The sequence below is a fragment of the Chaetura pelagica genome, unplaced genomic scaffold, assembly GCF_000747805.2.
Source record: "Chaetura pelagica isolate M959 unplaced genomic scaffold, ChaPel_1.0 scaffold68, whole genome shotgun sequence".
NCBI classification, from domain to species: domain Eukaryota; kingdom Metazoa; phylum Chordata; class Aves; order Apodiformes; family Apodidae; genus Chaetura; species Chaetura pelagica.
This window is the reverse complement of record NW_009954407.1, coordinates 199,256-209,712: the sequence shown is the minus strand read 5'-3', so window position 1 is coordinate 209,712 and position 10,457 is coordinate 199,256. Positions and strand designations below refer to the sequence as shown.

The 10,457-nt window shown below is 37.0% G+C and overlaps 1 protein-coding gene across 1 annotated transcript; it reads left to right on the top strand.

Moving 5' to 3' along the window:
* Positions 1 to 160: 160 nt before the first annotated feature.
* On the top strand, positions 161 to 3,990 carry GPR85 (G protein-coupled receptor 85). The gene is made up of 2 exons (XM_010004278.1): positions 161 to 237; positions 1,307 to 3,990. Exon 2 carries the CDS (start codon positions 1,482 to 1,484, stop codon positions 2,592 to 2,594), a length of 1,113 nt encoding a protein of 370 aa, XP_010002580.1. The 5' UTR covers positions 161 to 237; positions 1,307 to 1,481; the 3' UTR covers positions 2,595 to 3,990.
* Positions 3,991 to 10,457: the final 6,467 nt, after the last annotated feature.

Genomic DNA, 10,457 nt, shown 5'->3' with positions numbered 1-10,457 from the left:
TGTGAGTGTGCGGCCGGGTGAGTGTGCGGCCGTGTGAGTGTGCGGCCGTGTGTGTGCGTGTGCCCGTGTGTGTGCGGAGGCAGGGCCGGCCGCGCCGCGGGGGCAGCTCCACAGAGGAGGGGAAGCGGCGGGGCTGAGCGGGAGGGGGAGGGGGAGCCTGATTTCATGGTTTTAAAACGATGCCATGATCTGATCAGCCTCTGTTTACACAGCAGCAATCAGGCTCTTTTGTGGACGGTAAGAATGGAAGGATTTTGCTGGGATTCAGTGGGAATATCCTTTGTACACCCGAGGTGGCATAGGAAGCACTTGGTGTGAATAACGAAGGAGGCTGATGTTGCTGTGGCTGCTGTCCCTGGCTCCGGAGGGAGGAAAAAAAAAAGAGGGGGGGAAAAAAAAAAAGAAAAACAACAGCAACAAAAAAAAGCAAACAAAACCCGGCAGCAACAAACAGTTCTTTAATTTATTTTTCTTTTATTCCATGCGGTGTGTTCTGGTGCGATTCACCGGGAGGATTAGTGGGAATCGCGAAGCTCTAATTAGCTAAAAAAAAATTATTCAATTTATTATATGTTTATTTAGGCATAACCAAAACCAGCCCTCTTGAAAGGATGGGCATTATATCTTGGGTGTGTTGCCTATTTTTGCTCAATATTTACACTGACTTGCTTATTATGAATTATGTAGTGCTATCGACTGTTTGACATACCTGTTTATTTGAAATTCTGAATGATAAAATTATGGTTTATAGGAAGAAGGGAGGGAGATAATGAATACTGTTTCTCTTGCAATGTGCATGGACTAACACAGTGTGATTAATGTGCTTTGGTGACTTGGGTTAAAAAACATAAATTCTGCAGGGTTTCTTTGGGTGTGATCCGTATCAACACAGCAGCTACCTCTAAAACTGTAGCCATAAAACAAATATAGGTAATGTCAGAATATCAGCAGTCTTTGGGGATTTTTTTTAAAAAAATATGTCAATGATTAACTCTTGGGCTTGCAAACGGGGAATCGTTTGATTCATAAAATCTCTGAGGCTTTAAGTATAAAATTATATATGCTACCAAATATAAGGGGCACCGGGCAGTTCTGAAACTGTAACAAGCCAAATCTGTGAAATGCCAATAATCAATCATGCTAAACAGTAAATATATTTTTGGAAAAAGCCTCATGATTTTCAAAAACAAACAATAGTACTCAAATTTACAACTTCATTTGGTTCTCCATAAATTAACATCTTTGTTAGCACTTTCTGACATCATTTCTTGTTAACTTAAGAACTGATAACTCGATTTTTTTTCAGATATTTTGATGGCATGACAAATCAGAAAGAAGAGGATGTACTGTATGACTAGACACAAGATCAGTTCTGTTTGTGGATTACATTTTCAGTAAGATGTATGGATCTATTTTTTCCTTGTTCTTATATATAGATCATGAGACTTGACTGAGGCAATATACATATCATCCATCCATCTATGGCGAACTACAGCCATGCAGCTGACAACATTTTACAAAATCTCTCTCCTTTAACAGCTTTTCTGAAACTGACTTCACTGGGTTTCATAATAGGAGTCAGTGTGGTGGGTAACCTTCTGATCTCCATTTTGCTAGTGAAAGATAAGACCTTGCATAGAGCTCCTTACTACTTCCTGTTGGATCTTTGCTGCTCTGATATCCTCAGATCTGCAATTTGTTTTCCATTTGTTTTCACCTCTGTAAAAAACGGCTCTACTTGGACGTATGGGACTCTTACTTGCAAAGTGATTGCCTTTTTGGGGGTTTTGTCCTGCTTTCACACTGCTTTCATGTTATTCTGCATAAGTGTCACCAGATACTTAGCTATTGCCCACCACCGTTTTTATACGAAAAGACTGACCTTCTGGACTTGTTTGGCTGTTATCTGTATGGTGTGGACCCTCTCTGTAGCCATGGCTTTCCCCCCAGTTTTAGATGTGGGCACATACTCATTCATTAGGGAGGAAGACCAGTGCACTTTCCAGCATCGTTCCTTCAGGGCTAATGATTCCTTGGGATTTATGCTTCTTCTTGCCCTCATCCTCCTAGCCACACAGCTTGTCTACCTCAAGCTGATATTTTTTGTTCACGATCGCAGGAAAATGAAGCCAGTCCAGTTTGTTGCAGCAGTGAGCCAGAACTGGACTTTTCATGGTCCTGGAGCAAGTGGTCAAGCAGCTGCTAATTGGCTGGCTGGATTTGGAAGGGGTCCCACACCTCCAACCTTGTTGGGGATCAGGCAAAACGCGAACACCACAGGCAGGAGAAGGCTACTGGTTTTAGACGAGTTCAAAATGGAGAAGAGAATCAGCAGAATGTTCTACATCATGACATTCCTCTTTCTGACCTTGTGGGGTCCCTATTTGGTAGCCTGTTACTGGAGAGTTTTTGCAAGAGGGCCTGTAGTACCGGGGGGATTTCTAACGGCCGCTGTCTGGATGAGTTTTGCCCAAGCTGGAATCAATCCTTTTGTCTGCATTTTCTCCAACAGGGAGCTGAGGCGCTGTTTCAGCACAACCCTTCTTTACTGCAGAAAATCCAGGTTACCAAGGGAACCTTACTGTGTTATATGAGGGAGCATCTGTAAATCTTTAGCCTTGTGAAACACTACCATTCTCTGCTAAGCAATTGTGGCCTGTAGCCATGTCTTGAGAAGAAAATCAAGAATGGGATGTCAGCAGTTGTAAGGATTTGGGCAGCATTCTGCAGTCTTTGCAATAGCTCACCTCTAATCCTGTTTTAAACCTAAACATGTTCCTGCTGACCACTGCTGAAGGTTTGTAATTAAGAACAAAGGACTGAACTACTGCCCTGAATTCCTTTATGTGGTTGAAATCTAGATTATGAAAGTAGCAGGTGCTAAGTATCAGTGCTAAATGCTGTGTATATCACTACATAAAATAAGACCATCAAAAGATTAGCATTGGACATCTTAATAAATTAAGTTGATATGAGGTTAATGTGTTGATAAAACTAATTTTAGACATCTGAAGACCTTTAAAACATTTCATACAATTATTGTTTTGCAAAGACTGAAAACTGGGGACTCAAGTACTGTAACTGATTAAAGATGTGCCATGCATTATTGGATTATCACACTTACAAATCTGTTTGCCTTGTGAGTAAGTTTTGGGGAGCATTCCAAAGCAGTATTTTTGTTCAGATTCAGACTTTACTTTTTTTCTTTTCCAAACATATTGCTCTTTCTAAATACCATTTTCCTTAACAGTGAAATTACTAACATTTAACTGTATTCTGTGTTTTTTGCTGATTTGGTATAAAGTTTAATAGACTCTTATTTATATTTTTTAAAAAGCTAGATATCAGTCTGTTAGGCAACGTTAATGATAATACCCAGTCATAATTGAACAGTTATAATTATACAGAATAAACACATGTTGCCTTAAAGGGTTATCTAGTATCTTCCATTTTGTTTAGCATTGAAGCAAATAAGCAAGGAAAATTGAATCAATAACTCTGGTCAGTCAGTTGAGAGTGCATGAAAGATCACTTAGTCTCTTTTTTTCCTTTTTTACTCCAATGGTTCCCAAGATCAGTATGCACATCACTGGGATGATATGGTTTTTTTCTAGGTGTGCCGCCCTTTCTAGTTTGTTCTGAGAATCACAGGCAGTTGATGTATGTTTATATTTTAAGACAGCTGTCATGGGGAGACCGCAGCCTTAGTATGATATCTTGCACAATTTGTGAAGCATTTATTCTACTGAAGGCACAGTCTTGTTTATATTTTCTGCACATTTTGGTGTATTGGTTGTTTTAAATTATTTAAGTTTTAACTTGTGAAAGCATATAATATGATTTCTTAGTATTTTAGAAATACATTACAGTCTGTGAGTCTTTCCTTCTTTAAGATACAGATGTGTGGATTTCAATATAAAGTTGCATTTGCCAAAATTTACCTGTGTAGCTTGTTAATTTTCTTGGAATAAAATTTTACATTTTTCCAGTTATACAATTAACCTTTTTTATTTTGTCTAGTGAGCTAGCATGAAGTACTGAGAATGTAGCCATTATGAATTATTATCCTTTGCAGTCACTGTATTCCCAAACTGTAAATGCATGAATGATGGGGACCACAGGATTGATAAATTATATTATCTACGTAGCAGTATTGTGTAGTTTATCATAATTACCCATCTATCTGTTCTAATATGTCAGTTATATTTAAAGTTACAACACAGTATTTGACATTAACTTCACAGTTTAATTTTAGAAAATGTGTACGTTTGAAGCACAACATCATGAGTTGGTCAATCATAAAGAACACGGATTTTTCTTAATTTTTGGAGACAAGACTAGAGATCTTAATTCAGTATTGGTATATCTTGTCCTTTGTTGTAGTTTTATGACCAGCAAGTTACTATATACATACACAAGCAGCAGTCAATAATGAAAATGCTTAAATTTTATAACATTCTGCAACATATGCAACAATTCATAGAGTTGTGTCTATGTGTGATCAGAGAACTTGATCAAAGATTTCATGAGCAATCTGTTTGACCTCACTTACTCTTTTACACTGAGGTTGATTGATTGAGAGGCATGGCTTTATATACTGTGTTGAAACAGAAAAAAAATGGTAAAATGAGTCCTCATCAGTACAGGAATGTTTCAGAACGCAGTTTGAAATGGGACCAATGAACTTCTACCAAAAGGACTTTTTTATTACACTGAAAAAGGCATTGAAATTAAGGTAGTTAAGCGATTGTCAAAGATAGCAAGAGTGCATAAAACCTGAACCATGTGTTGAGAAAAATTCTGAGAGTTATCCCACTTACATTTATTAAAAGATTGATTGGCAATAACTTCAGTCTAATTTCTATAAAATAGTAACCTTTACAAGGAACATTAATATTACATATTGTAATAAAGTCGTACATATAAATAAAGTTGTAAATAGTGTTATAGCTGTAGAAGTAGTCGGTTCTGAAAATTAGCCAGAAAATTTTCAACTATGAAATTTAAAAAGCTGCAAATATGGGGCCTGATCTAACTCCTAATAAAGTCTGTTGTTGTTTTCCCATTAACTTCATTTGGAGCAGAAGCAGGCCCTAACATTTCTATAGTACTATGCTTCTGAAATACTAAGAAAGCTGTATTTACTATGCAGTGGGAAAAGAAAAAAAAAATTAGAATTATTTCCCTGGAAGTTTTGCAAGCAGTAACTGATGTAAATTAAAATAATAAACAGTAAACAAGTCTGAAAGCAAATATTTTGCTAAATGTTTTTCTTTTGATATGAATATAATTCCTTTGGCTAACTGAAAAATACGCAACTGTATTACTCCCTGACAGGGGAGAGGTACTTCTATTTAAGTGAATTTTTATACTTGTTCCAATAAGAAGTCATGTGACCAAAGTATTTCCTTTTATGTTTTCCAGTGTTAAAAAAACAAGGGGATGTTCAGTGAAATTAAAAGACAACATATGAAGTAAGTTTTTCTCACTCAGTGGAACTCACTGGCGTAGGATGTCAAGCAGTTTAGAGAGATTCCCACAAGAATTATATGTATACATGAATTAAAGCAGTGCTTGCAGTTTTTGTCATCGATGTCATTTTGATCCTAGTCAGCATATCAACCCTAATGTATTAGGGTATAAATTCAAAGGAGCAAGAAGATTTATTCCAATGCAGTACGCTGTTATGTCATAGTACGAAAAGCCTTTTGCTTTCATTTTAGTACAGAAGTTAGGCTGTTGCTAAAGCTAGAATGCAGAGCTGGTAGGTTACTCTTTTCAAAACAGCAGAGTATCACACTACTTTATATCTGCATTGATCTTTAATGCTGAAGGGTAATGAGAAGTTAATGGTTTTAATTTTTCTGGTGGCAGAAAAAAGAGAAAGAACCGATTCCCTGGAGAAAAGGTTGTCTGCTCCTGTTGCCTTCCTGCCCTCTGTTGCCTTCCTGCCCTTTGTTGCCCCGCAGGCCCTTTGATAGTCTTTCATCAATCCTTCAAGATTGAATGTTTCGTATACTGAGGTTTTTATTTCTCCTGCTCCTTGAGAAGTGTTTCAGTCATCCCTCCTCCCCAGCAGATAAGCTCCTGCAGCAGCTTTCCAAGGTTTGTCAGTGTCTGGGTTCCCTTCCTGAAGACAGACTGCCAATGCATTCCAGTTGCCTTTGTAGGTCATGGAGTTGTCATTCTGTGAGGGAATGGTTTGCGCACTGGGTACTTCTGGTTTTTGGCTTTGGTGATGAAGTAGATGCTATTCAGGTTATCTAGAAACAAGATGGGAAGGGACAGCAGAAAACAGTTTCCCTTCTTGCAGCTCCTTCATAAAGAAACCAGTTATTGTTGCATTGCCTGAGAGCGTATGACTTTTTAAAAGCATATTTGGTGCTAATGACCCTCTAAATGAACAAAATGTACAGTTAGACGATTAATGCAAGGTTTTTGGTACAGCTACAAAATATTATTATAAAATGGCTTTCTGTCAGTCTCTAGGCCTTGGGGGCAGAGGAGTGCACCATATCTATCTCCTTTTAAGCACATTGAATTTGTTCACTTGTACTGTCTTTTTGTTTACTCTCTTTGCTTTGCCTTTCAAGCATGTGAACACTTTGCTTATAGCAAGAGGGGTCCCGTATTGCAGCAAACTGCAATTACTCATGGGTTCAAAAATAATAGAAAAGGAACTCTGATGTTTTTTGAGGTGAATTAGAGAGGCATTTTTACAAACAATTGTTTTTTCAGCAAATGACAAATAATATTGTAGGTTGCTGGGCTGTTTTATAGTCACATAATCAACTCTCAATTATTGAAAACAGAAATGGGGTAGACTAACCCGCATAAAGCTAAGACATAGGTAATACATTAGATAAGAAGTTCTTGTGTTTATTACATATATCGAGGAATGAAGTTAAGGTGAAGTAAATAGTGAAATCAGAAATTCAAAGAAAAATGGTGGGTGTTTTCCCTTTTTCTCTGCCTTGTTTTAGCATAGCACTGCTAATCTGCAACCTGGGTTACACACCCACAGACAGCCAAGAGTTGACTGTGTAGTTCTACATGCCACATAGAGCTTCCTTCTAGTTTATATTCATTGAGAGCTTTATAAGTGCACACTACTAATCTGATTGACTTTTCAGAGAAAAGAGAAGGCTCAGTCTGAGACACTGTTCTTCAAAACAAAAAATTAAATGTATGTTCTTTGCTTTTGTTTGCTGCAGTGCTTTTGAGTGTGAAGAAATCAGTGATCTAAATTAGTAATGATTATAAGCATTCTCTGGCCATGACCATTAACAACAGGACAAGATGACATTTTGCAATGCATATGGCAACAACAAATCAAAGAGTTTGCTAATTTATACCATGACTTTCCTTGAGTGGCCTGAAAATAGCTCATGCTTTATATTTAGCAAAAAATATGATTAAGCTGTCCATTTAAATGGATAAAGGTTTTAACTAGCCAGCATGGAAAATGAAGGGTGTATTTTAAAGATTGCTTGTTATAAATAGTGAAGGGTTTTGTGGTGGTTTTGTTTGGCTGAACTGTGTAATTACATAAGTATATGATGATCAAAGGAGTGCCACAGTAAATAAGTTAGATTTTTTAATAGTCTAAAAAGGAAATAAGTAACAACAATCTTCTGCCATTTGAAAAAAAGTAATTACAGTTCATATGTTTTCGGAAAATGTAGATAACAAAACGGTTATTGGCATTTTCAGTACTTAGTGACTTTATGTACTTGGTGCATTTAAAGAACAATGTCTTTAGACAGTGAGTTGGCTGATGCAGCCCAGTCATGGTTTATTTTTCTCATCACCATTTTAGTACTATGCTTTGTATCTAATAAGCACAAGAGTTATAAAACTAGAATTAATCTGATATGATTTTAAAAAAAACCCTCTGCATTAGGTACAACAAAACTTCTCCAAATATTAGGCAAATTACTGTGCCTAGAGATTATTTAAAATTATCCATGTGCTAATTCATGGAAAGTTGACTTCATCTTTGTTAAAGAGCCATCCAGTTAAAGATACATATTTTTTCCATCCTTTCATTGGTTGTCTAAGACAAGTGGAGTTAAAAATTCCAAGTATGAAATGAGTCATTTGAATTTCAATTATTATACTACACATATAGAATCATAGAATCATAGAATCCTAGGGGTTGGAAGGGACCTCGAAAGATCATCTAGTCCAACCCCCCCTGCCAGAGCAGGGTCACCTAGAGTACATCACATAGGAACGCGTCCAGGTGGGTTTTGAATATGTGACATTGTTGTAGTAATTTTTAAAATAAACCCACAAAGTTTATGGTTTAAGATTCTAAACAGTCACTTATGATGCAAAAAAAACAGAAAACAATCACACACTTCTAGTTCATTCCTTCTCTTATTTCCATGAAATGTTAAAGTTTCAATTTCGGAGTGCAAAGGCAACTGCTGAAAAACAAGTATGTTGGAGAGGAGAGAAAGAATAGACAGAAATACATCTGATAATGTTATCTTTGCAATGAAGGTTATCATATATGCATTGCATTTTCTGCAGAATTATAATCTATCAGCACGCTTACTTTTTGCCAGTGTGTGTATGTGATAAAGATAAAATTCTCATGCCACCATTAACTACAGCATTTCCTGAGTCCTGTTTTCATTCGGTAGCCATCAATCTCAGGCATGCTAACATCCTTATGCAAATTTAAGAAACTGCTAAAAATAAAAAAATTTGCTCTCTAACACCCTCGGCAAATCACGTCCTTGAGATAGTTTAAGAGGGTGGCACAGATATTCAATGACTACTCTAGGCAGCAGGTTGGAGGATACAACAAAGTTTTCACACCTGTTTATCAGCTAGTTAAAATCCTACTGCTGCCCCATAATGACACCACTCCCATGGAACTGACCCACCAGAGGCCTCTGACCCACTTCATGTTCAGTTTAAGTAGTACTTTTGTTCTGCACACTCTGAGTACTAATGGTTGAAGTTCAGCAGTGAGCAGAGATTAGAAGCAGAGCCTAGACAACATCTGTAGGCTAAACACAGCTGATACATGCTTGTCTTCTCAAAATACAAGATGTAGCAGAAGAAGCAGGGGCCCAGAGATAATTATTTTTTTTTTGTGAGCTGTTTGGTATTTCATGCCCTCTTGGCCCCTCAGAAGTGCTCAAGAAGATCTGTTTTATTCTTGATTTATTTTAATTTTTTTTTAAATGCATGCCATCTCAACTGCTCCATTCCATCCCACCTATTACCAGTTAGGAATTAGATTTTATGGTTTATCAAGTTTGTATATTCCTTAAAATACATATTTAATTGTAAACCATATCTGTAGCTTTGCACTGATTATAGAGATATGTATCAGCATACATGCTTGCTTATGTCCATAAGCATTTCCTGTGTTACAGACACACAAATGCTGGTTTTGAAATTACGGCACTTTACAGTTCTGTGTTTCCTGAATTCTCTGTGAAGACCCTTAAGCTTTGGAAATTTTTTCTATTTGATCCAAAACACTACATGCAGATTATTAGGGCACACCACAGGGAACATTTGATTTCTCTGACTGCAGGACTGTTTGGACATCATGAAGACTGGAAATATATATTTAGCTTCTGTAGAATAATTTATGGTAATGACTGGGCAATCAAATCAATACTGGTGGGACTGCTCAAATAGGATATTTCAGTAGCTGCAACTTTAAATTACATCATAAAACATCTAGCACAAAGGAGAAATGCTCCTTTTATAAGATGATTATGTAAATGGAAAGTAAACACACACAAAAATGAGTACAGTTCTATAGGATTTTGATTAACATATTCAGTCATAGCTATAGCAAGCTGAGCATAAAGCAAGAAAGAAAAAGAGAAGGTAGCATACCATTTGCTATTTAATTCTTGTAACTTTGGCTCCATTCTTGAAGTTCCTATGCAAGGAAAATTTCCCCTCTTTTGTGGAAACTTGTCTCAATAAAGACTGTAATATCATGAAAATGTATGTAAGTGTTCATGCTTTTTACTTGACTAATTCTCAGTGAGAGCTTGACAGAGCTGGATTTTAAACATCATCTCTGTCATAGTCTATGTGCAAAAGCAATTTTAGGATTGTTTTCAATAGAGACTGTATATGCACACATATATATGTGTGTGTGTGTATATATATGTGCATATATACATAAATATATATACACACACACACACACACACACACACTTTTTTTCAGAAGTGGACCAAGTGAGGACAGCTGAAGCCCTGGTGGAGTGCATGGATTATCACACTACAGTATGATAAACGAGTACAAAATCAGATGCAGGGAATGTGAGAGATGTTTAGTAATACCTTCCTATGCTAATAGTAAATAACACCTTTAGGCTCATTTGTAAACTCTCTTGTTAGTTCCTAGGTGGTGGTAAGGGCATCTGCAGTAAGGGGAGGGCATAGTGCTGCAGCTGAGTCCCTCTCTCCACT